Source organism: Protomyces lactucae-debilis (genome assembly GCF_002105105.1).
Source record: "Protomyces lactucae-debilis strain 12-1054 chromosome Unknown BCR37scaffold_10, whole genome shotgun sequence".
Lineage (NCBI taxonomy): Eukaryota > Fungi > Ascomycota > Taphrinomycetes > Taphrinales > Protomycetaceae > Protomyces > Protomyces lactucae-debilis.
The window spans coordinates 108,142-128,073 of NW_024468002.1; the positions used below are offsets into that span (position 1 = coordinate 108,142).

At 51.4% G+C, this 19,932-nt stretch overlaps 8 protein-coding genes across 8 annotated transcripts; 5 read left to right on the plus strand and 3 right to left on the minus strand.

The window, feature by feature from the left end:
• Nucleotide 1: 1 nt before the first annotated feature.
• BCR37DRAFT_379823 (cortical protein marker for cell polarity-domain-containing protein) lies at nucleotides 2-3,881 on the plus strand. The gene has a single exon (XM_040869354.1). It carries the CDS (start codon nucleotides 209-211, stop codon nucleotides 3,758-3,760), a length of 3,552 nt encoding a protein of 1,183 aa, XP_040725056.1. The 5' UTR covers nucleotides 2-208; the 3' UTR covers nucleotides 3,761-3,881.
• Nucleotides 3,882-4,492: 611 nt separating this feature from the next.
• Nucleotides 4,493-6,637, plus strand: BCR37DRAFT_387418 (uncharacterized protein; the record flags this gene model as incomplete). The annotated part of the gene is made up of 1 exon (XM_040870534.1): nucleotides 4,493-6,637. The coding sequence occupies one exon, from the start codon at nucleotides 4,493-4,495 to the stop codon at nucleotides 6,635-6,637; it is 2,145 nt and encodes a 714-aa protein (XP_040725057.1).
• A 207-nt stretch (nucleotides 6,638-6,844) lies between these two features.
• Nucleotides 6,845-7,476, plus strand: BCR37DRAFT_379825 (uncharacterized protein). The gene is made up of 2 exons (XM_040869355.1): nucleotides 6,845-6,993; nucleotides 7,072-7,476. Exon 2 carries the CDS (start codon nucleotides 7,178-7,180, stop codon nucleotides 7,454-7,456), a length of 279 nt encoding a protein of 92 aa, XP_040725058.1. The 5' UTR covers nucleotides 6,845-6,993; nucleotides 7,072-7,177; the 3' UTR covers nucleotides 7,457-7,476.
• A 100-nt stretch (nucleotides 7,477-7,576) lies between these two features.
• BCR37DRAFT_392971 (60s acidic ribosomal protein-domain-containing protein) lies at nucleotides 7,577-8,171 on the minus strand (the record flags this gene model as incomplete). The annotated part of the gene is made up of 3 exons (XM_040871230.1): nucleotides 7,577-7,590; nucleotides 7,638-7,898; nucleotides 8,114-8,171. 3 exons carry the CDS (start codon nucleotides 8,169-8,171, stop codon nucleotides 7,577-7,579), a joined length of 333 nt encoding a protein of 110 aa, XP_040725059.1.
• A 1,463-nt stretch (nucleotides 8,172-9,634) lies between these two features.
• On the plus strand, nucleotides 9,635-10,390 carry BCR37DRAFT_336786 (glycoside hydrolase; the record flags this gene model as incomplete). Its single annotated transcript, XM_040867238.1, has 1 exon — nucleotides 9,635-10,390. A coding segment is annotated over one exon (756 nt), but the record flags the coding sequence as incomplete, so codon positions are not given.
• A 332-nt stretch (nucleotides 10,391-10,722) lies between these two features.
• BCR37DRAFT_23979 (pectin lyase fold/virulence factor) lies at nucleotides 10,723-13,135 on the minus strand. The gene has a single exon (XM_040866544.1). It carries the CDS (start codon nucleotides 12,915-12,917, stop codon nucleotides 10,899-10,901), a length of 2,019 nt encoding a protein of 672 aa, XP_040725061.1. The 5' UTR covers nucleotides 12,918-13,135; the 3' UTR covers nucleotides 10,723-10,898.
• Nucleotides 13,136-14,781: 1,646 nt separating this feature from the next.
• Nucleotides 14,782-17,478, plus strand: BCR37DRAFT_24130 (exocyst complex component Sec10-like protein). Its single transcript, XM_040866555.1, has one exon. It carries the CDS (start codon nucleotides 15,073-15,075, stop codon nucleotides 17,452-17,454), a length of 2,382 nt encoding a protein of 793 aa, XP_040725062.1. The 5' UTR covers nucleotides 14,782-15,072; the 3' UTR covers nucleotides 17,455-17,478.
• Nucleotides 17,201-19,910, minus strand: BCR37DRAFT_379834 (uncharacterized protein). The gene has a single exon (XM_040869356.1). The coding sequence runs from the start codon at nucleotides 19,794-19,796 to the stop codon at nucleotides 17,502-17,504; it is 2,295 nt and encodes a 764-aa protein (XP_040725063.1). The 5' UTR covers nucleotides 19,797-19,910; the 3' UTR covers nucleotides 17,201-17,501.
• Between the last annotated feature and the right edge of the window lie 22 nt (nucleotides 19,911-19,932).

The following is a 19,932-nucleotide window of genomic DNA, read 5'->3' on the forward strand; positions in this document are numbered from 1 at the left end:
AGGAGACCAAGAGCACAACCCCCCGACGAGCGCAGCCAGGGCATCAGGGCCCGTAGGCAACAGAGAGCAGAGCAAAGCAGAGCATCTACCACAACCCAGTGGCATTCACACTCGTTTCCTACTTCCGCGACCAGCGACCAAAGTCTCTCAATTTATCTATTCGAAGCCGCACTTGAAAAAAGTCGCTGCTCCCTCTCCTTTTCTCTCGATGCACTATGCGTCTTCACTCGCACTATTCAGTCTAGCATTCTGCTCAACAGATGCGACCGCCATTACTCAGCCAGCGCTCGATATATCCTCCCTTGGACGCGTCGTTGTCGGTGGTCGCTTCTCCGGCATCAGTCTTTATCAAGATACGCGACAGCTCGAGTCTCTCTCCAACGCTAGCACTGACTCCCTCGTGCTCCAGTCGCCAGACGGATACTACAACAATCTCGGCACAAGTAATGGTGTCATATCTGCTGTTTGCGCATTCAACAGCTCATCCACAACCACATCTCTCTACATTGCCGGCAACTTTTCACAAATTGGCAGTGTACAGGCGAGTAATGTTGCACGGTACGATGCTGCTGCAGGCACCTTTGCGCCGCTCTCAACAGGCGTACCAGGCCCAGTCTCGGCGCTCTACTGTGATGCCTCCCGCAATGTCGTTTACATCGGTGGCGACTTTAACGACAATGCCAACATGAGCAACGCAGCGGCCTGGTCTACCGCATCCAACTCCTTCCTGGATCTATCGTTTGGAGGCTTTGATGGACCTGTTAGAGCGATCACGGCGCGTGACAATGCAATCTTGTTTGGTGGGCGTTTTGACATGATTGACAAGGGCACGACCTCAATCTCCAATACCTCTCAGCAAGTCAACCTTCAAAGCTCCTACATTACCTCTGAGAACCCTTCCTCCATCCCAGGCTTCATCAACCCAAACAATATTCTGTGCTCCTCAAAGCAAGACGAGCCGGGATCCGTTTGGCTCGCCGCTGACAACGCCCCTGCCTCTTGGTCCTCTGCCCTCAACTACACCATCAGACCCACCAAATTCCGCATTTACAACACACATCGCGATGGCCGCGGCGTGCGCGAATTTCGTTTCATTGCAAAACCCATCAATGGGATTCTCAACTTGACGTATACCGACCCAACCACTGGCAGCCGCGCCTACTGCGATGCGCGATGTCCACTGAGCGACTCGACGAGCGTCAACTATACCGAATTTGAGTTTGTCAATGTCATTCAAATGACGGGCTTCACGATTGCCATGAGTGGGTGGTATGGATTGAGTGCTGGACTGCGTGGCTTCGAGCTATTCACGGACGACATCAATGCATATGCAGTAACGGCATTCAATGCACCAACGTGTGCAACCGGTACCTTCACCTCGACCTCGCAACAAGTTGGCAATTGGATCTCTGCAAAGCTTGGCGATGACCCTGGATTCCTCTCTACTACTGACAACACGGCGAGCGTCACCTTCTTCCCGCAGATTTCACAGAAAGGCACGTACTCTGTTCGTTTGTATACGCCTGGATGTCTCATTGCAGGTTCTTGCGCCTCGCGCGGTCAAGTCCTCGTCAGTGTCTATCCGTCCCCCGATGCACAACCCACCAATATCACGCTCTTCCAAACAAACAATTATGAAAAGTATGATACTGTCTTTCAAGGCACTGTAGCGGCTTCGACTGCTTCATTCAGGCCTCGTGTTGTTTTGTCTGCGTTGGGTAGTGCTGGACCTGTTCAGAATACTGTTGCATCTCGCGTTCAATTCATTCCGCTCAGCACACTGGAAGGTGCGGAAAGTTTGAATGGTTTGTTTGAGTATGATCCGAGCGTGTCAGCGGTCTCAACACTCAATGCAACAGCTGATCAGGTCGGTCGTTCGCTCGGTTTTGATGCTGTCATCACACAGCTCGTGACATCTGGAAATACGGTGTATGCTGCCGGGAACTTCTCTGGCAATGGTATCGCCAATGTGCTCAAGTTGCAAAACAACGCCGCATCCTCGCTTGGCAATGCAGGCACAAATGCAGCAGTGTCGGCGTTGCTCGTGTATAATGGCATCCTCTATCTCGGTGGCAATTTCACTGCGCTTGTCAACGCTACAACGTCAGCGAGTCATGTCGTTGCATATGATACCGCCAAAGACAGCTGGCAAGCACTCGGCTCAGGCCTCGACGGTGCAGTGAGCAACTTATTTCTGCTGAATGGTACAGTGGGTTGTTCTGGTACGTTTACGAGCATCAACGCAAATGGCGGTCAAGCGGCTATTTCAACGCGCGGATCAGCCTTTTGGAACCCATCAACAGGTACTTGGGCAGCTTCAGTCAATAATGCCGCTGGTCGCATTTCAACAGCCTCTGCAGCAGTCAATGGAACTTATCTCACGGGCAGTCTCCAAGCATCCTATGCGCTTGCTGCACCGGGTGTCGCTTCATTGCTCTCATCCAGTAATGGTACAACTCGACTTCGTTCCCTTGCAACCAATACAACAACAAGCAATTTCGACGTGCAGACCCTCAACTTCTACAACAGCAGTACCAAGTCCATCACCATCGTCGGTGGTCGCTTCGATGCAACGGACTCCAATGGTCGCAGAATCACCAATGTTGCTTTGCTCTCTGCAGATGGTACAGTTGCCGGTCTGACCAATAATGGAGGTCTTGCTGCTGCGAGTACAGTGTTTGCGTCGCATGTAGATGGCGATGTCTTGTACCTCGGTGGCAATATCACTGGTTCTGGCGCATCCACACTTGGTGGTCTGGCATTGTATAACCTTGCAAGTGACAGTATGGCCACCACACAACCTGCTGCATTGACGGGCAGTAATGTCCGCGTCCAATCCATATCGACACGTCCTGGTGTACGACAGCTTGTTGTTGCTGGCAGTTTTGATGCTGCTGGTGCATTGACGTGTCCGTCGTTGTGTGTGTTGGATCTCGCCACCACAACTTGGCAGCGTCCTGGTGTCGGTCTCTCTGGCAATGTCTCCCAAGCGACATGGATTGGTAATTCTGTTCTATTGCTTGCTGGTGATCTCAGCATCAATGGCTCTTCCTTGTCACTTGCAACCTTTGCCTTTGATACGGGTTCGTTTGCGAGTGTGACGGGTAGTGAGAGGTTCCCTGGGTCTGCCAATGTTGCTGTGACGGATACCAATGCAACGAGCTCCATTTATGTCGCTGGTATGCGCGCAGACAATTCCTCCTCCTATCTCGCAAAATGGAATGGCTCAGCCATTCTGGACTTGAGTACGGGTGCGCTTGGTGCAGGCAGTGTCATTTACGACTTGCAATTCGTGGAGCTCGCAAAGAGGTCTGGTGGTGCATCCAACAACATCATGGCGCCTGATCGACGACTCCTGGTTGCTGGTCGTTTGAACCTCACCGGCAATGGTACGTTCGCAGCTGCATTATTTGATGGTGTTGCTTGGTCGCCCTACCTCCTTGCGAGTGGCACATCACAAGCAGAGACACGTTCAGGTGTGATTCGCACAATCTTTACGGAACAGCAAGCGACGTTTGGTAAGAGTACCGGGTCAGGCCTTTCGAAGGGCGCTGTGATTGGCATTGCGCTTGCCATGGCGCTCTTTGTGGTCTTTATGATTGTTGCGTTGGGTGTGTTGGTTGCGTGGTGGCGGAGACGGCGAGAAGGTTATCGCCCGGCGAATCAACAAATGACCCCGGCGCCTGGGTCAGAAAAACGCACGTTGACCAGCGTTACTGGGCCATCACCAGATTATACAGCTCGGCCGATGAAGACGTGAGGGTGCTTCAGCCTGCTTGATTGTTCTGAATACTTCCGTGTCACGCTCGCCATTTGCATTTGCTATGATGATGGCGTCTGTACTACTTCTTTCTATTATTATGTTTTAGTCCTCCTCTGAGCTGAGCCTTGTCGATTGAATTTGAGCCCATCTGATGCGGAAGCATCGCGTCGGCGACGTATTCGTCCTCCTATCAACTGACGACATATCGCCTGCTAGCATAGCGGGCTTGATAGCCAATAGGCCCTCAGGGCATCAGGCTATCATCAGCTCTGCTGGTGAGTGGACAGTAAGAGCGAGCCTTTCTATTGCCCTTACATTTGCTCGCAAGCTTGCATGTCTATACAACATCACTAAGGGGCTGATGTTCAGCCTCGTGCTTGGCTCATAAAAGGGGCTTAGAGTCTTCTCCAAGAGAGTCGAAGTCTTTGATGAGCTCCAAGAGTAGTAGTGCGCAGACTCGCTTGCATGACTCTCGCTTCGGTGCTCAAGCTATAGTCTCCATCACTACTGGCGCAGTCTCTCATCGCCGAGTCATCGGACGGCGAGCGTCTAGACGCCATTCGAAAGTCGTACAGGAGGTTCATGGTCCCTGACATGCTCCTGCAATCTCAATTTAGGAGCATGTCAGACCTTGCGGCAGCCCTAAAAGCTGCTGCGCTGGCATAATGCTCACTAGACACCATTTCATCTGCGTTCACAGCAGCGCCTTTGCAGTCGATCAAGCCGACAATGATCGTGCTCTCGACCATTTTCGTCCTCCTATGCCTCTTCCGCCAGTCTGTCGTAATGTCTGAAGATGGACAAATTATCGGCGCTGAAGGCTTATCAGGTATTTACACGTACCGACATCAAACACTCTGCGGCAGGCACAACCTCAAGAGTCCTCCTCGTGAATTCACCGGCCCTAAAAGCCCCAAACTTACTTACTATTTGCTCAACAAAGACGGAACGATCAGCCTAGTCGCTAGCACCATCGATGTCAGCGAGGAAACCGCAGTTTTGCCTGCGGCACTGTTCTGTGTGCAGTCTTTCACAGCGGAGCTTCATCGCAAACTAGGCGAGTTCATTTGTGTTACGGACCCCAATGATTGGGGGGATGACTGCGTCAAGACCCACTGCATCGTTGAAGAAAGTCCTGGGCAGATCACTTTTGATTGTGATGTGGGCGTGAAGAAGGGCAACTATCTGGATGCCAAGTGTGAAAATGGCAGACTCACAAGCCCTATTGAGTCACCTGGTCGACGCCGAACTATCAGCTACTACATGTACAACAACCCCAAAGAGTTCCGCTTCAACGGCAAGCACACTGGGGCTCCCAGAACTGATTCTGAGGCTCGAGCATTCCAATCGCTTCTCTGTGTGCAGGGTCCAGCATCAGATCGGAGGAATGACGCCCCTCATGAGCACTGGGTTTGTGTGCGTGAGATGACGCAATGGCCCGCTTGCATCACTCATTACTGTCAGTTTGAAGAGGAGCAAGACCTGTCTCAAGAGTATGTCTACGTTGCTCGTTGCGGTCGCACTGCCGCTGGCGCCTTGAGTAAGACTTGCTACGAAGGCAGATACCTTCCAGCCCTGCCAAAGCAACGAACCATCACAGGCCCCTTCAATTACTTCATGCCGGGTCAAGGCCGTGGCTATGTGGTCTATCCAGATGATAAGAGGACGCCCTTGCCAGGATTTTTGTACTGTCTGCTTGGACCACTACCCTCCGAAGTGAACACAAAGCCCAAGTTTCATTGGGTATGCCGCGAGGATCCGAATGCATGGGACAAGTGCGTTGGCACAGTCTGCACCTTCAAACATGTGGGCAAAGCGATACAGGTTGAGTGTCGAAACGTGCGCCAACTACAGCGAGGAAACCTTATCAACCCGCATTGTGATTCAGGACGTATGGTGGTTCCAGCCCTCCACACTGATCTGGACACTTTCAAGTATGCCATTTACAATGAGGACAATATCTATCAAGTCAACGCCGATTCGGAGGATTTGAGCTATCAGAGCCTGCTGTGTGTACTTGGCCCCTACCCTGGTAAGCCACATTGGGGGGCGCATTCACTATGGGTCTGCACTTACGACCCCAAAGTATGGCCTACTTGCATTGATCACCACTGTCGCTTCGTGAGACAGTATAAGTTCCTCAGCGTGTTCAACTCGTACACGCTTCGCGTTGATTGCGGCTACAAAACTTTGGAAGTGCTTGATCCCAACTGCTATCAAGGTCGCTTCCACATGCCGTTGGCTAGTCAATTTGCCAATACCAAGACTTTCGACTACTGGGACTTTGATTTTGACGGAGGTAAAGAGCTCAAGTCACTGAATGCCGCAACAGCTACTCTCCCGCCATACCTTTGGTGTGTGCGAGGTCCCGTGCCCGGTAGGCCGGCCTCTGACAAAGACTCTGTTTGGAACTGTGTCTCGGACCTCGAACGGGGATTCAAAGCCTGCATCACCTCTGCTTGTCAAATCCAGATTGTTCTCAATCATAAAGACGAGCGAGAGTTCCAGTACAACTGCGGAACGCCGACAGTGGATCACCGCAAGAACTTGATTGATTCAAAGTGTGAGAACGATCGGATTTTCGTTCCAAGTTACAGCTCACCATTTGACTCATTCAGCTTCGTGGTCGTTTGGGACGATCTGAATGGCACGCCTACTACTGATACTAAAGGTGTAGGGAAGGATGGCCTCATCGGTTACTGCGTCCTAATTTCCAAAAATGCGAGACCCCCGCGTAACCAATGGTTCTGCGTCAAAAATATCCTCGATTTCCCCACGGCCTTACCCTGTGTCAAGTTTGTTTGCTCAGTGCATCGAATCAACATCTACGGCAAGACTCGATACCGCTACAGTTGCGGCACTGCGGAAGGATAGACTCATTCTTGGACTTCTGCTGGCAGATGAATCACATACCTAGATAGCTTCTTAACTTGCTTCCTTAATATCCTTGTCAACAGATGAGTAAAGCGTGAGCTGAAGCCGATAGCTGCTGGCGGCTCCTTGCTGACGACTGCCTGCTGACTTTGACATTTGACGTTACCATCTGAACAGGTTGCCACTTTCAGCGACTGCAAGCAAGCACAACCACGACAGGGAGACATTCTACAGCAGGTGCCCTGTGGACAGACCATCAGCGCTTGACAGCAAGATCAGCGATCCTCAGCGATAATCATTTGAGATGCACATCTCTCGCGCGCTTTTCAGCAGCGTCAAACGCTTTGCAACAACAGGTAAGTTCTCTCTACTGATAGGAATATCAAGGATGTTGTGCTTCAAACAATCTTTGCCTGTTACGACAGTCATGCTAGATTTATGCTGACAAATTGAATAGGTCTGACTGGATTGAACCCTGTTGAGAATCCAAAACCGTTGCTTGTTGAGACGTACAACAAGACACTACAAGTCCTGCAACGCATGCCACAACATGCTGTTTACAGGCAAGCCACAGAAGCTCTAACGCAGCATCGTCTCAAAGTTGTTGAAGCGGCGACAGAGCGACCTGCTACAGAACAAGCAGCTGCTGGTGCGTTGCCAGAGGTGGAGACGCAGCTTGAGGATGGACTTGTTGAGGAGATTTTGGAGACTGCACAGGCGGAGTTGGTGTTGGCGGAACGAATGCTGCTTTGGAAGCCGTGGGAGGCGTTGGAGGAGTCTGTGCCTGAGGGCCAGTGGGTCCGGCATGAACGCAAGTAGGCTCGTACTTATTAGAGACAATTATATGATCAAACAATACAAGTAGGTCAGCAATCACGACGGGACGGCAAGTGGATATGCAGTGATAGGATTGGATATGAGGGTGAGATGCAAAGGTGTTTAGTCGAAGAGACCTGAGCATGGTTAGCAGTGAACAAAGCGAGTAACGAGAAAAACATACCGAAACCCATGTCGTCGTCAGACTCCTCCTTCTCTTCAGCCTTCTCCTCTGCAGGAGCCTCAGCGGCAGCGGCACCACCAGCAGAAGCTGCAGGGGCAGAGCCAGACGAAGCACCACCGGATGGCACAGAGCCGAGCTTGCTGGTACCTTCAGTGATGAGCTCGTTGATGTCCTTGCCCTCAACCTCAGCAAGGAGGGCAGAGATGCGAGAGTCGTCGGCCTCAATGCCCACAGTCTCGAGGAGAGCTGTGATGTCGGCAGCTGTGGTTTGTTAGTATTGAAATTGGATTATTGGCGGTGATGAGATTGTGGACGCGTGAAAAGAGGGTCTGCTGTGTCGTATGCAGGCAGATGGAGGGACACAATGGACACAACTGCCTGCACTGCCTGCCACCTGTAAACCGCGCGCGAGGCAAGCATGAGCCCGACCATCTCTTCTTAATCGCTTTCCACCACCGCCAGCTGTCAGGACATACCCTTGGGGGAAGTGTTTCCACCCTGGACGAGGAGCAAGTATGCAGCGAGAACCTTCATGATATCTTTAACAAGTTTAAGTCTTCAGAGAGACAGTCAAAAGATTTTGGGAGGACAGCAGGGTCGTGAGTACGCTGAGCTGACGAGTGGTCGCGGCCTGCAACAAAATTTCGGAAATTGTCAGTTATGTGACTGCTATCACGTGGATGGATGCCCCATCTGAACATTCCTGGTCGACAACTGCAGCTGGCAAGTATTTGGCAGTCATATGGCACTTATACCAGTATTGGGCAGTGCCTGGTCTTGCAACGGAAAGTGGACATGTACTCTGTTAATCTAGACACTAGCCTGAGCTTTTCCGCGGGCTCTATGCCCTTTGCATGCTGGAGATGCTGCTCGCCCCTCGTCTGATGACTCCTGCAATCTTTGAGGCTTAGTATGGTCTTTAGGGAGACTATTACACGGATTCAAGTCTAGAATTCACTTTTCAAGCAAACAGCACATGCAGACAAGGGAGGTCTCGACATAGCTTGAACTTGCGCCAGGTCTTGTGACCTTGACAGATCAACAGACGACTATCAGAAAACTATGCAACCTCAGATGCTTGTGTTGTTTGATTTGTTATCTGTGCAATCAAACATCTTTTGCTAAACAACATCACGAAACATAGACAAGTCATACGGCAGAAGGCACGGACATCTGTCTACACATGCAACCCTGGGGATCATAGGAAGTCCTTGCGATCAGTCTCCCTTCTGCACGCCTGTGAAGAAATGACCTCGCAAGAACGCACCAGTCTCTTCGACGCAAACAAGAAACATTGGCCACTCGGAAATGTGCTTGCCACCCTTCTTTGGCAGCCTCATTTCCCGGCATGTTCCTTTGTTAGGGGCCAATGTCACGACATGAGGTCGATGTTTCAGAAATAGTGACCACGGTTTGTCATTTGGGTCCAGCCATGCTTGAGTTGTTTGCACCTCAGAGTAGCTTGGCAGTCTTGGCTCGCCGCTGGAATCTGGCTAATAGCTAGATAAAGGACAAGCCTCCTCTACTTCTTCTGGACTTGTGCCGGCTTCTGAACCTCCCTTATGCTCAACCTTGCACTTCTGTGCTCTTGGACAGCCCTCGTGGCGAGTCTGTCTCAACACAGCAGCCCACGTAGCCCAAACGACCGAACTCAGATTGACAATGTCCTGCAGTCTCGACATACACCTGCAAAATTGTGCGCAGACCCTGTCCCGCTCAAGAAGAGAGACCAATCCAACACGCTCAAACATGCTCATCACCTGGGCGAGGGCAAGAAGGTCAATCAGAACAACAAGCTCGGCCATACGCACACACCACCAAGCTCTGCCGAGGACAAGAATGTCAATCAGAAGAACAAGCAAGGCGACACGCACACGCACACGCAACCAAGCACCAAGAGCACTACGGGAGCCTCTGCCCAAACCCAAAGCGCTCCCGCCGGTTCATGCGTGGTCACCGACATGGCTAGCCACAAGCAGTGTCAAGGCAAATCGCACGTAGCTGTCGGCGATATGACTGTACCTGCCTCGACGACACTTGCGTTCAACATGGCAACAGGTGCAACACTCACCATTTTTGGCACCATCAAGTTCGCTTATGCCAAGAGCAAAGGACCCCAAGTGCTCATCAGTGGTCAGAATGTCAAGGTGGGCGGTAATGGCGTTATTGATGGTGGCGGCCAGCAGTACTGGGCCAACAAGAAGGACGACGGCACCAAGCCGGACTGCCTCTGGCTGCATGACCTCCACAACTCGGAAGTTCGAGATATCACAATCAAGAACACTCCTATTCAGGCTGTCAGCATCCTTGCTCGCTACCTGAATATCATCAATGTCAAGGTTGACAACTCAGCTGGTGAGCAGTTCGGCGCTCAAAACACAGACGCCTTCGACATTGGCAGGTCTGAACACATCAATATCATTGGAGGCAAGATCACAACACAAGACGATGCTGTTGTGGTCAATGATGGAAAGCACATCTCCATCACTGGAGTCGTGGCACAAGGCACCCATGGCTTTTCCATCAGTGTCTCCCGAGGGACTGTGGAGAACGTCACGGTTCATGACTGTACTGTCAATGGTGGGATGTATGGCGTGCGCCTAAAGACATCAAAATTTGGCGGCGCAGGATCCGTGAAAGGCGTCTTGTGGCAAAATAATCGGTTCCACGACATCAAGGTAGCGGCTGTCGCTATCTTGCAAAATTATTATGACGGAAGAGCCTCTGGGACTCCTGGTAACGGCGTGACAATCCAGGGCGTCAATGCCATTGGCAATACTGGTTCGTCCGATGACAAGGCTTTGCAGATTGTTTGTGCAGCTTGTGTACATTTCAATATCTCACATGCGGGCATCACTGGCGCTGTTGAAGTCTCTGGCATTTCGATCCCGGGCAAATCTCAGCGATAGGTTGTCTTTCAGACTCTTTCTTCATGGCGCATCTCATTAAACACTTCAGCTGGTCTGTCACACTTTGTGTCAATTTCCTTCATTGCATGGTTTTCATCTCTCCCAGAGAACCAAGAGCGTCTCCTACAAAGACGTCTCCTTCAGAGAAATGCACACAGTGGCAAACGCACTGCCAACTTGCATATCACATAGATGCACCTGTCAGCAATGAATCAACGGGTGGAAAGAAAGGAAACGTGTAAGCTACGGAATAAGCTGCGCTTTACCGAGGACAATGAATGAAGGATGAACTGGGAGAGGAAGTGAGACGTTCGCTAGACCGGCTAGTGGAACGTCGATAGCAACAGAAGCATCAACCCCCCAGGAGCAGTTTATTCAACCCAGCATGATTCCCTTCGACCACTCCTCCTTGCAACTGGTTGTCTTTGACTTGCCCGAGACTCACTTTGTTATTCGTATGCAACCGAGCAATAACGAAGCCATCACCCTTATTGCCGACGAGTGAGAGGTCGGTAATCCTGGAAGCTTGCCCGAGTTTGCCACCTGGTTTACCATTTTGGTAATCCTGGAACACCGCAAGGATGGCGTTCGTTGCACCCACGACATGGTTGTTCCGGATGTTGAACCCTTTGACCACGCCGTTAGCAGTGGCGGTAAACTTGATTCGAAAAGCAAACATCGGCTGGATGAGGAGATTGTTTGCCACATAGAAATTGATCACTTCCTCGCTATGCTGAAGGCTGCCGGCGGAGATACCATGAGTGCCGATGGCAAAGGAGTTGGTAACGCAAATGTTCTGCACACTGTGTGCCGCGACCATGTCGTCCTGACCCCAGCACACTAATCGATTCAAGGTTAGGTCGTGCGATTTGCTGATATCGATGCAGTCAGTGTTGCGAGCCGCCCTGAATTTGGTGTTGCCATCGCCCGTCCTGTCATCAAAACGGACCTCCTGTATGTGCACATTGGAGGCTGTGTCGATAGCCATGAATTGAACGGGGGAATTGATGAAAGAGACGTGATCAAGATACACGTTGTGTACTGAGACCAAATTGAAGAACTTTGGCTTCTGCATTATTGCATTCGAGTCGGATCCCATCCCGTCCCAGTAATATTCACCCTGAGCCACAAAGGCACCGAAGGGCTGACCCTTTTCTGCCTCACCTGTGATGCGAAAGTCTGAGCCTGAGACCTTCATGAGGCGTTCCCCGCTACCTCTTCCCCATGTCGACCGTTTTCCAGCCTTGAAATCGATGCCGCTTTCCTTCAGGAAGGTGACGTTGCCTCGTATCCAGACAGTTTGTTCCTTCAGATTCATCGTGAGTGTCGTCTTTGGAGGAACTGTAAGATTCTCGAGGATGATGAGTTTGTAGCCTTTGCTAGAATCAAGACACCCGGCCAAGTCTGAGTATTTGTTGGCAACACACCGATTCTTCTCATTCTTGTATGGCCGGTTGAGAAGGTCGCTCTTGAAACAGTTTGGACCATCCTTCGGTAGTGGAGGTTCGGGACCAAAGTCGTCTGGGTAAGGCGTTGATGGGAACATTTTATGGGTATCTTTATCCGTCAGTTTGTGATTGAATTTCGTCATAGGATAGAGTGGATCATTTGGATCACCAACGTAGGTATGGGCGTCCTTGACAATGTTGTCTGGGAGACAGCCATCGGAATAATCACCGGCACCACCTTCAAAATCGATGGGACCGTTCTTCTTCTTTGATGCGTTGCAAGTTGTGGGTGACGAGGTTTTGGGAGGGAGACCGCGAGTGCCAGAGGGAGTGCCAGAGGTAGAACCAGAGTGAGTGCCAGAGGGAGAACCAGAGTGAGAGCCAGTGCCAGAGCCGCGAGAGCCAGAGCCAGAGCCAGAGCCAGAGCCAGAGCCGTGAGAGCCAGAGCCGTGAGAGCCAGAGCCTGACTTGGGAGAGCCATTGCCATTTTTGTTCTTCGGGTCCGGGTTTGTGACCGAGTTGCGTTGCAAAGGAGCATTGCCATGTTTGCCCTTCAGGGCCGGCTTTGTGACCGAGTTGCGTTGCAGAGCATGCTCCTCTGCCGGCAGACCCACATTGGACTTGACTGACGGTGTGGGCTGAGGAGAGAGGCTAGTAGGATTGGTTGGCAGGCTAGCCTTCTTGGCTGGCGGCTGTTCGCTTAGCTTGGCTGCGCCCGCCGAATGGGATCTACCCTTCGTTGAGGCTCCACCAGAGTCGGCACCTTGGATGAGTACGAAAAGCCTGACACGTTGCTCTGAGGACGGACCAGACCTCTTGTGGTGCGTATGGTGTGGTGCAGGCGAGCGTTTGCCTACTTCAGCAGACAGTGATGATGGGACGCTGAGGACGAGGCCCGCGAGAACGCGAGACAAACGAACCATGAAAGGGAACTTGTGTAGAAGACAAAGAAGCCAGGACCTGGACAGGGCCAACAGCACTTATAAAAGGGCATGGGTCAGGGGTTCCAATAATAAAATTGCATGCTGATGAGTCGCCGCATGGCAAGTATTTGGCAGCTGACTTTTCCTAGCCTGTGCACCATGCTTAGCCTGAACCACGCACAGGAAATTGTCATTGCGAGTTCTAAGATGAGATGTTTGCATGATTGACAGGAGTGTTTGATTAGACTGACGATCACAGACGCGCTGCAGCGTCTATGACTGAGAGGAGGTGAGAGCTGCCGCTCATCCTTATGACATGAGCACGACAAGCACGTAACTTGGCTCAAAGCAGCACTCGCGTGGATAGAGAAGCTCACTAAAAGATGATACCAATTTTGGATGCGCGCCTGCTTTGCCGTCAGGGATCTGTTGATTCATGCGGCAGCCTGTGAACCTGCGAGAGATCAGGTGGGCTCGTCTGTTTGTCTGTTTGTTTGTTTGTCCGTCCATTCATTTCTTCTCACTTCCAGAACACCTGACAAGTTGTGACAAGATCGTCAAGGCATGTCAACTTGTCAGGATCAAGCAGCTAGTGCTGGCCTACCAGGCTAGTGGTACCTCAGTCGCTTATATGCGACGGCGGTCTTTGCTCAGTGTTGCGTATTAATGGTTGCCTCAGCTTGCCTGTCGTGACTCGTGACACCAACTAAGAGTAGCAGCTATGCACAATCTTCTTAGCCAGTGCAGAAGGCGATGCACGAAGGTTTTTTTTGACCAAGTGCACGCGCCTCAACCGAGCACTCGCGGCCACAAGGCTTGTGCTAAGCGTGTGTGAGCCGCTTCGCGCTAGAAAATGGCCATGGACAATGGGCATGACTTGTGATGTCTCACGAGCACCCAACCACGGACGCAGAGACTAAGCATAGAGTCCATTCGATTTAAAGCCCGAGTAGAGACCTAGAAGTGCAAGTGACTGAGATGAATCACCTCCCGTAGAAACATACTTGTGGCCAGCGGGAGATTGGAGTGCGAGACTGCCAGAACTTGGAAGGGCAGTTGCAGTTGAGTCTGCCGCGAAACTTTCACAACTGAGCATCCACCACCGAACCAACACATCATAAAGTCACTTTTTGGTGGAAACGTGCTCTGAGGATGACGCTACAGAGCAGGGGGTTCGGTCAGTCAGCGTTAAGACAAGGAGACTCGCGCTGGACGGCAGCGCCTCCTTGCAAGCACGGTAGAACAGGCACCTGTCCGCTGTATTCGTGCAAAATTGGCGGGTGAAAATTTTTTTTCGCCCTGTTTTTGAGACCGACTTGTCGTCTTGAAGAGCCTGGTCACTCCTGCTCGGGTCCAAACATCAATCAAACAGGTAAGAGAGTTCCCTTCCACTCTCTTGGAGCGTCTGTCGTCTCCAAACAACAAATGGCAGCAACTAGGTCAACACCAAAGGCAACCTGGGGCCCCGGAGGTCTCATCTGAGCTTATTGTACCTTTGCCGCATGCGGTCAAAGCGTACAGCTCCCTCCAGTTTACTTTATGGCATATAATGACCACCTACTGCATCATTGCCGGCCCTTGCGGCATTGATTATCAAATCGGTCGGGGTTCTGCCTGGTCCCCGATTGGAGCCCTCGTTCTTCTTGTGCCGGTCCCGATACGCTGTTTCTCGACCGCGTAGTCTAGCATGCCCACTTTGGGAGTGTCCCCTTCTCGCTCTCACTATGAGTGGATCTCACCATACTAGTCGAAACGGCTTGCTTCGAAGCTTTTTTCGGGGTTTTTTCGAAAAAGCATTGCGCTGGCCAGCCTGTCTGGTCTTGTGGTAGGCTTGCTACGGCAATCCTTACTACAAATACGCTGGGGAACAGCATCACTATTGAGACTAGCACTGGGAGTGACGAGATATGCTGTGTCTTTTATGACCAGCCAATTTGCCTTACGGCACTAAAGCGTTGTTCTGCGTGGAGAGCTGGAGGCACCTTGTGCGGAAGGTTCTCTGTTTTGCTTCCTGCTTATAATGGAGGACAGTAGTTGAGCTGAATACGACGTAGCTTTTTTTTTAGCTAAATCCCACCACAGTGTGACCACACAAACTGCGACACACGCGCATCCCCATCTTGCACTGCTTTGCAACGACAGACAAACTCCCTTCATGTCGCGGCCATCAGGCCTTGGAGTCGATTCTCAGCTTGCAGAGCTCATCGAACCCGCTGCCTTCCAAGGCAAATTTGACATCAGAGCTTTCATCGAACAACTAAGTGGGCGGCAAGTAAGGCTTCAGCGGGCTGATCCCGGGGATGCTTTCGAGCCCAAGCCGCTTATACGAGACTTTGAGCAGGCCCTTGCGCAACTCACAGAACTGAAAGAACAGCTGGATGCGGAGCACTCCAAATCGCAACAAGCTATCAAGCAGGCGGAGGTCCAGCATGCGCGTCGCGTTAAGCAGCTTGATGCGAGATTTGCGGCGACAGTCAACAGCTTTCAATCATTGGATGAGATGATTGCCGGTGCCGGCCAAAGTACTGTCGAAATCGGTCGGTCGCTTGAGCTGCTCTCGTCACAACTGGGCAGAGCACAAGCATCTGCCAGGGTGTTGTCGACGTACCTTGCCCTCCGCGAGAACGATCGGGCGCTCAATGATCTCTCAAGGAAAAAGATGACTGTCGAGGAAGCCAAGTTCGTCAGGAGTTTGCTGCAAGTGTGCCGCGACGTTGAGCTCAAAGGCAACAATAACACAACTGATTCGCTTGAACGCTTCACAGAGACTATAGAACGAGATGTTTTGGCTGAGTTCGATGAAGCATATCGGCAAGGCGACCTAGGCGCCATGTCTCGGTGTGCTACAGTGTTGTACGAATTCAACGGCGGTGATAGTGTGCATCGTGCATTTGTCAACCAGCACGACTTCTTCTTCCGCCCAGAGGATGAGTTTGTCGCTCACGGCGACCTGTGGACTGCGCTCGCCGATCCAGATGCAGAGCCACCCGGCCTCGATCCGAGCTTGGTGGTGCTCTTCAGAGAGATCAAGCGTACCCTCAAGGACGAGTTTCAAATGATGCATCGCATCTTTCCAAAGGCCGTCACCGTCAAGTCTCTATTCCTGCAGCGCATCTTTGCGCAGACCATCCAATTGCGCCTCGAGGAAGTCTTAACGTATGCCGAAAATACATCGACGCTTGCTTATCTGCGGACATTGCAGAATACACATTCTCTTGTGGGTGCTTTGGTCGATACAGTCAAGAATATGCCCTCGAGCGAAACTGAAGATTCACAATTGCTCATCACGGTGCTAGACACAAACGAGGAGGACCTTTTTGTACCTTATCTGGAGAGCGGCCGTTACGTCGAAAAGGAAAAGAAGTCGCTTTCAGAACTATACTCATCCTTACTGTACAAGTTCACCAGATTCCATGACGCTCGGAAGAATCAAAAGTCAACAACCTATTTCGATCGCATGGTAGGCAAGCTCAATACAAAAGAGGATGGCGGCCGTGTTGGTGGATTACTGCGACTTGCTGGCATAGAGCGCAAGCCAACAGTGATTCGCAACTCGCGCGAGCCGAGCGACGTGGAGCTTGATCTCGATGTTTCTGATGGTGAGCTGAAGGCTGATTACGTCCGTCGGATGCTCAAATGGCACGCAGAAGCAGTTGGACGATGTGTTGAATTGTCTCAAGGCGAAGTGGCCCGTGACGCGCTTGCCTTCTTGGGTGTACTATTTGACTACTCCTTGCAATACCTGGAGACTTGGCTGGACAGAGCCCTTGACGAGCTCATTGCGGCCGACAGTAAGCTCGAGCCCACCTTCGAGTGCTTCAGTGGTATCCGGCAGAGTTCGAGTATTGCACGCCTGTTATTTACATACGTGGATACGGTCATTCTGCCACTCGCTGGGAGCAATTTGTCCGTGAAGCGCGACATGACGGTGCGCATCGGCAACAATACTAATCGCATCAACGGCAAGATTAATGCGCTTGTGCAACGGACAGTCGATGCCACACTTCAATGGACCAGTATGCTTCTCAGTAAGCAACAGAAGAGAGACTACAAGGCGCGCGAAGAAGACATTAACCTGTCCACGTTGCAAACACCAACCAACCAGCAAGTGGTGACTTTTCTGCGATTCGTTGGCGACAAAGCGGAGGAATACATGACTGGTAGCAACAAGGATTCCTTCCTGCTTGAAGTCGGCGTCGGTGTGCAGCATCTCTTGCTTGATCACTACAAACGCTTCGCCGTCAATGCGACGGGCGGTCTTGTCGCCACCAAAGATATCTCACTCTACCAAAGCTGTATCCATGGTTGGGGTCTACCAGTGCTAGACCAACGCTTCAGGCTTCTGCAAGAACTGGGCAATCTGTTTGTCGTGAAACCGGAAAACATCACACAACTTGCACGGCAAGGGGAATTGGCCAAGTTGCGGCCAAATGACATACAACCCTACTTGGCATGTCGCGACAATGGTTCGACTCAATCGACCTACCCGACCAACGAGCGGACAGCACATGCGCCAATGGCTTACTATGGCATGTAATATGGCGTTAGATTAGGTTCATATAAATCTCCTCCTAGTTGTCCACCTCATGGCAGCCCAATCATGCTCAACTCCTCTCTGAGGGATGCGCGCCTGAAGTTGGTGCGACGCAATGGCACATTGGTCTTTTCAATGGTCTCCAAGTCATTCCCCAACCAGCGCTTCTTGACTTCGCGCTCAAACCCGGACTGCGTGACAGAATTGCGTGCAAGTTCACAAGTGTCAATGGAACTCAACCGATAGATCTGTGTCGCGATGGAGTATTCCTCAATGAGCGGCTCCTTGGTGAAATGGAACATGAGCGGATCATCGGTCGAGATGCTGACATTCAGACCTTTCTTGAAGAAGGAGACAAACGGATTCTTGTCATAAGCAAGAAACAACGCATTGTTACTGAGCGGTGACATGGCCAGACCAATCTGGTCAAGGTAGAAGAGGTATTGTAGGAAGGGTGTTTTGCGAAGCTGTATGCCATGCGAGATGCTGTGACTCGTCAAGAAGGTGGATGCCAAGTGATCCGTGTCGCCTGCTTCACCACAGTGTGGACGCAAGACAAAAGTGTTAAACTTTCTCCGCTGACGCCAAGCATTGAGTGTGGCCATATTGGCGTACATGTAGTAAATCCAGTAAGAGTATGGCGGATTCTGCCGAGTGTCCCATTGTTTAGGGAGTGGGAACTTGCGGTAGAGGCGACGTTCAGACTTGCTCTCGTCGTCCACAGAGTCGAATCCAATAACGCGCTGCAGGAAGACATGCAGTTTCGGGTGACTGGATGGGTCTTGCGTTACTTCAAACAGCGGCTTGAAGATGTTTCGTATGACATCTGCAAAATTGTCGACGACGTGGGTCTCCTTGTAGAGATTGTAGAGTCTTGGAATCTGAATTAGCCAGCGGACATTGTGCGAGTAGAGCTTGTTGTCAATGACCCAAGCGGCAAGCTTGTCCCACTCGCCTTCACTGCGACCATAAATTGAGATTCTGTATTCTGCCATTTGGTATTTGCTTTGTTCGAGATCAGTAAAGACTTCGCGTGTGATGTCCGCCAAGTAGCGACCCTGGATGTCGTTGTCCGTCTTGAGAAAGACTGTTCGGAGACGAGATTCCCCGATTGGGTTGTACTTCAGATTGAACTTGTCGAAGCGATGGAAGGAGTCCTTGTGTGCATGCATATCAAGCGTGTCAATGCTTAAATCGTATGAGGTCAAATTGAGAGACTCGAATACTTCTTGCAGCGTCAGGTACTTGCCATCTCTGAAGATGACCACCTCATCTGGCGCCTTCTTCAATTTCGCCTTGATGAAGCGCAGCAAATGCTTTTGGTTCATGCATGCCGAGTGATGGACGTGGGTGTCCACTTTTCGGACATTGTAAAAGTCGCGATGTGGCACACGCTTTGTATCGGCGAGTTCTTGAAACTCATTGAGCAACGTGTAGCTGTTCCATTTGACCTCGAGGTATTGAAGGCGCCTGAAAGCAAATGACTTGGCTGGGCCTTCAGAGCTCGCATCATGTACAGCCTCTAGATCAACGTAGTAGTCCTTGAGCGTGGGCACATCCACAAGGGGCGTGCCTCGCTCATCTAGGACTTGGTAGACGCCGCTCGCATCCATATCGAAATTGAGCTCTTCGCGCTCTGGAATCTTGCATCGGTCGAATTGAAAGTTTTCGCCAGGCGGACCTTCCATGGCTGGTTTGACGAAAGCCTGTGGCTTGCCGTCGATACTCTCTGGTTGCCAAGCTGGTGGCGGCAAGGGTGGATACACCTCCCACGAGGCATCATCATCCTTGGGATTATCGCCTTCGCGTTGCAAAGACTTGCCCAGATACTTGTGACGCAGTTCAATGCATTTCCTCAAAGACGTATAGATAGCCTTCAATTCCGGTAGAATCTCTTCCTCCATTGCATCTGTGTTTAAACTCCACCCGGCATCGACGCCATTGTGATTATGCGGCATTGGAAATAACGGCGTCGCCATTACCTGAACCATGTCACCTTGCACATTCTCACCATCTGCTTGGAACGAAGCTTCACCAACAAGCGAAGCCCGTTTCGGCGCATCAAATTGACCTGGCAGGAGTGAGAATGCCGCACCAGGAGCAGCATGGAAACTACCCGACAAACTTCCCGACAAGGCACTGAGCGACGGAGATGCATGTGTCGCTAGCTTCGCCGCTTCATCAAAGTGTTTGCGTTCTGTGTGGAAATCATAGTATGGGTCTTCACGCGACGAGGGCTCGCTCTCTTCTTCGAGGGAGGTTGCATCGCGTGTACCGTTCTCTACCAGTGTTGCACTGCTGAGAGCACGACCGAGCTGACTCGGCGTCCTGTGACCACCACACATCCTTCTGAGCCTTGGTCTGTTGTGCAAGAGCTACAGAGGCCTGTCAACGGGAAGTGCTGGAGCTCGCAGTTGGCCGATGATTGTCTCGTCGCGACCGAAATTCAAATTCTCGCGCTTGATCATCTGCAGGGAAAAG

What these genes read in the sequence shown, in the direction of transcription:
- BCR37DRAFT_379823 (XM_040869354.1), top strand. Translation starts at nt 209, where the DNA reads ATGCACTATGCGTCTTCACTCGCACTATTCAGTCTAGCATTCTGCTCA.
- BCR37DRAFT_379825 (XM_040869355.1), top strand. Translation starts at nt 7,178, where the DNA reads ATGCCACAACATGCTGTTTACAGGCAAGCCACAGAAGCTCTAACGCAG.
- BCR37DRAFT_23979 (XM_040866544.1), bottom strand. Translation starts at nt 12,917, where the DNA reads ATGGTTCGTTTGTCTCGCGTTCTCGCGGGCCTCGTCCTCAGCGTCCCA.
- BCR37DRAFT_24130 (XM_040866555.1), top strand. Translation starts at nt 15,073, where the DNA reads ATGTCGCGGCCATCAGGCCTTGGAGTCGATTCTCAGCTTGCAGAGCTC.
- BCR37DRAFT_379834 (XM_040869356.1), bottom strand. Translation starts at nt 19,796, where the DNA reads ATGTGTGGTGGTCACAGGACGCCGAGTCAGCTCGGTCGTGCTCTCAGC.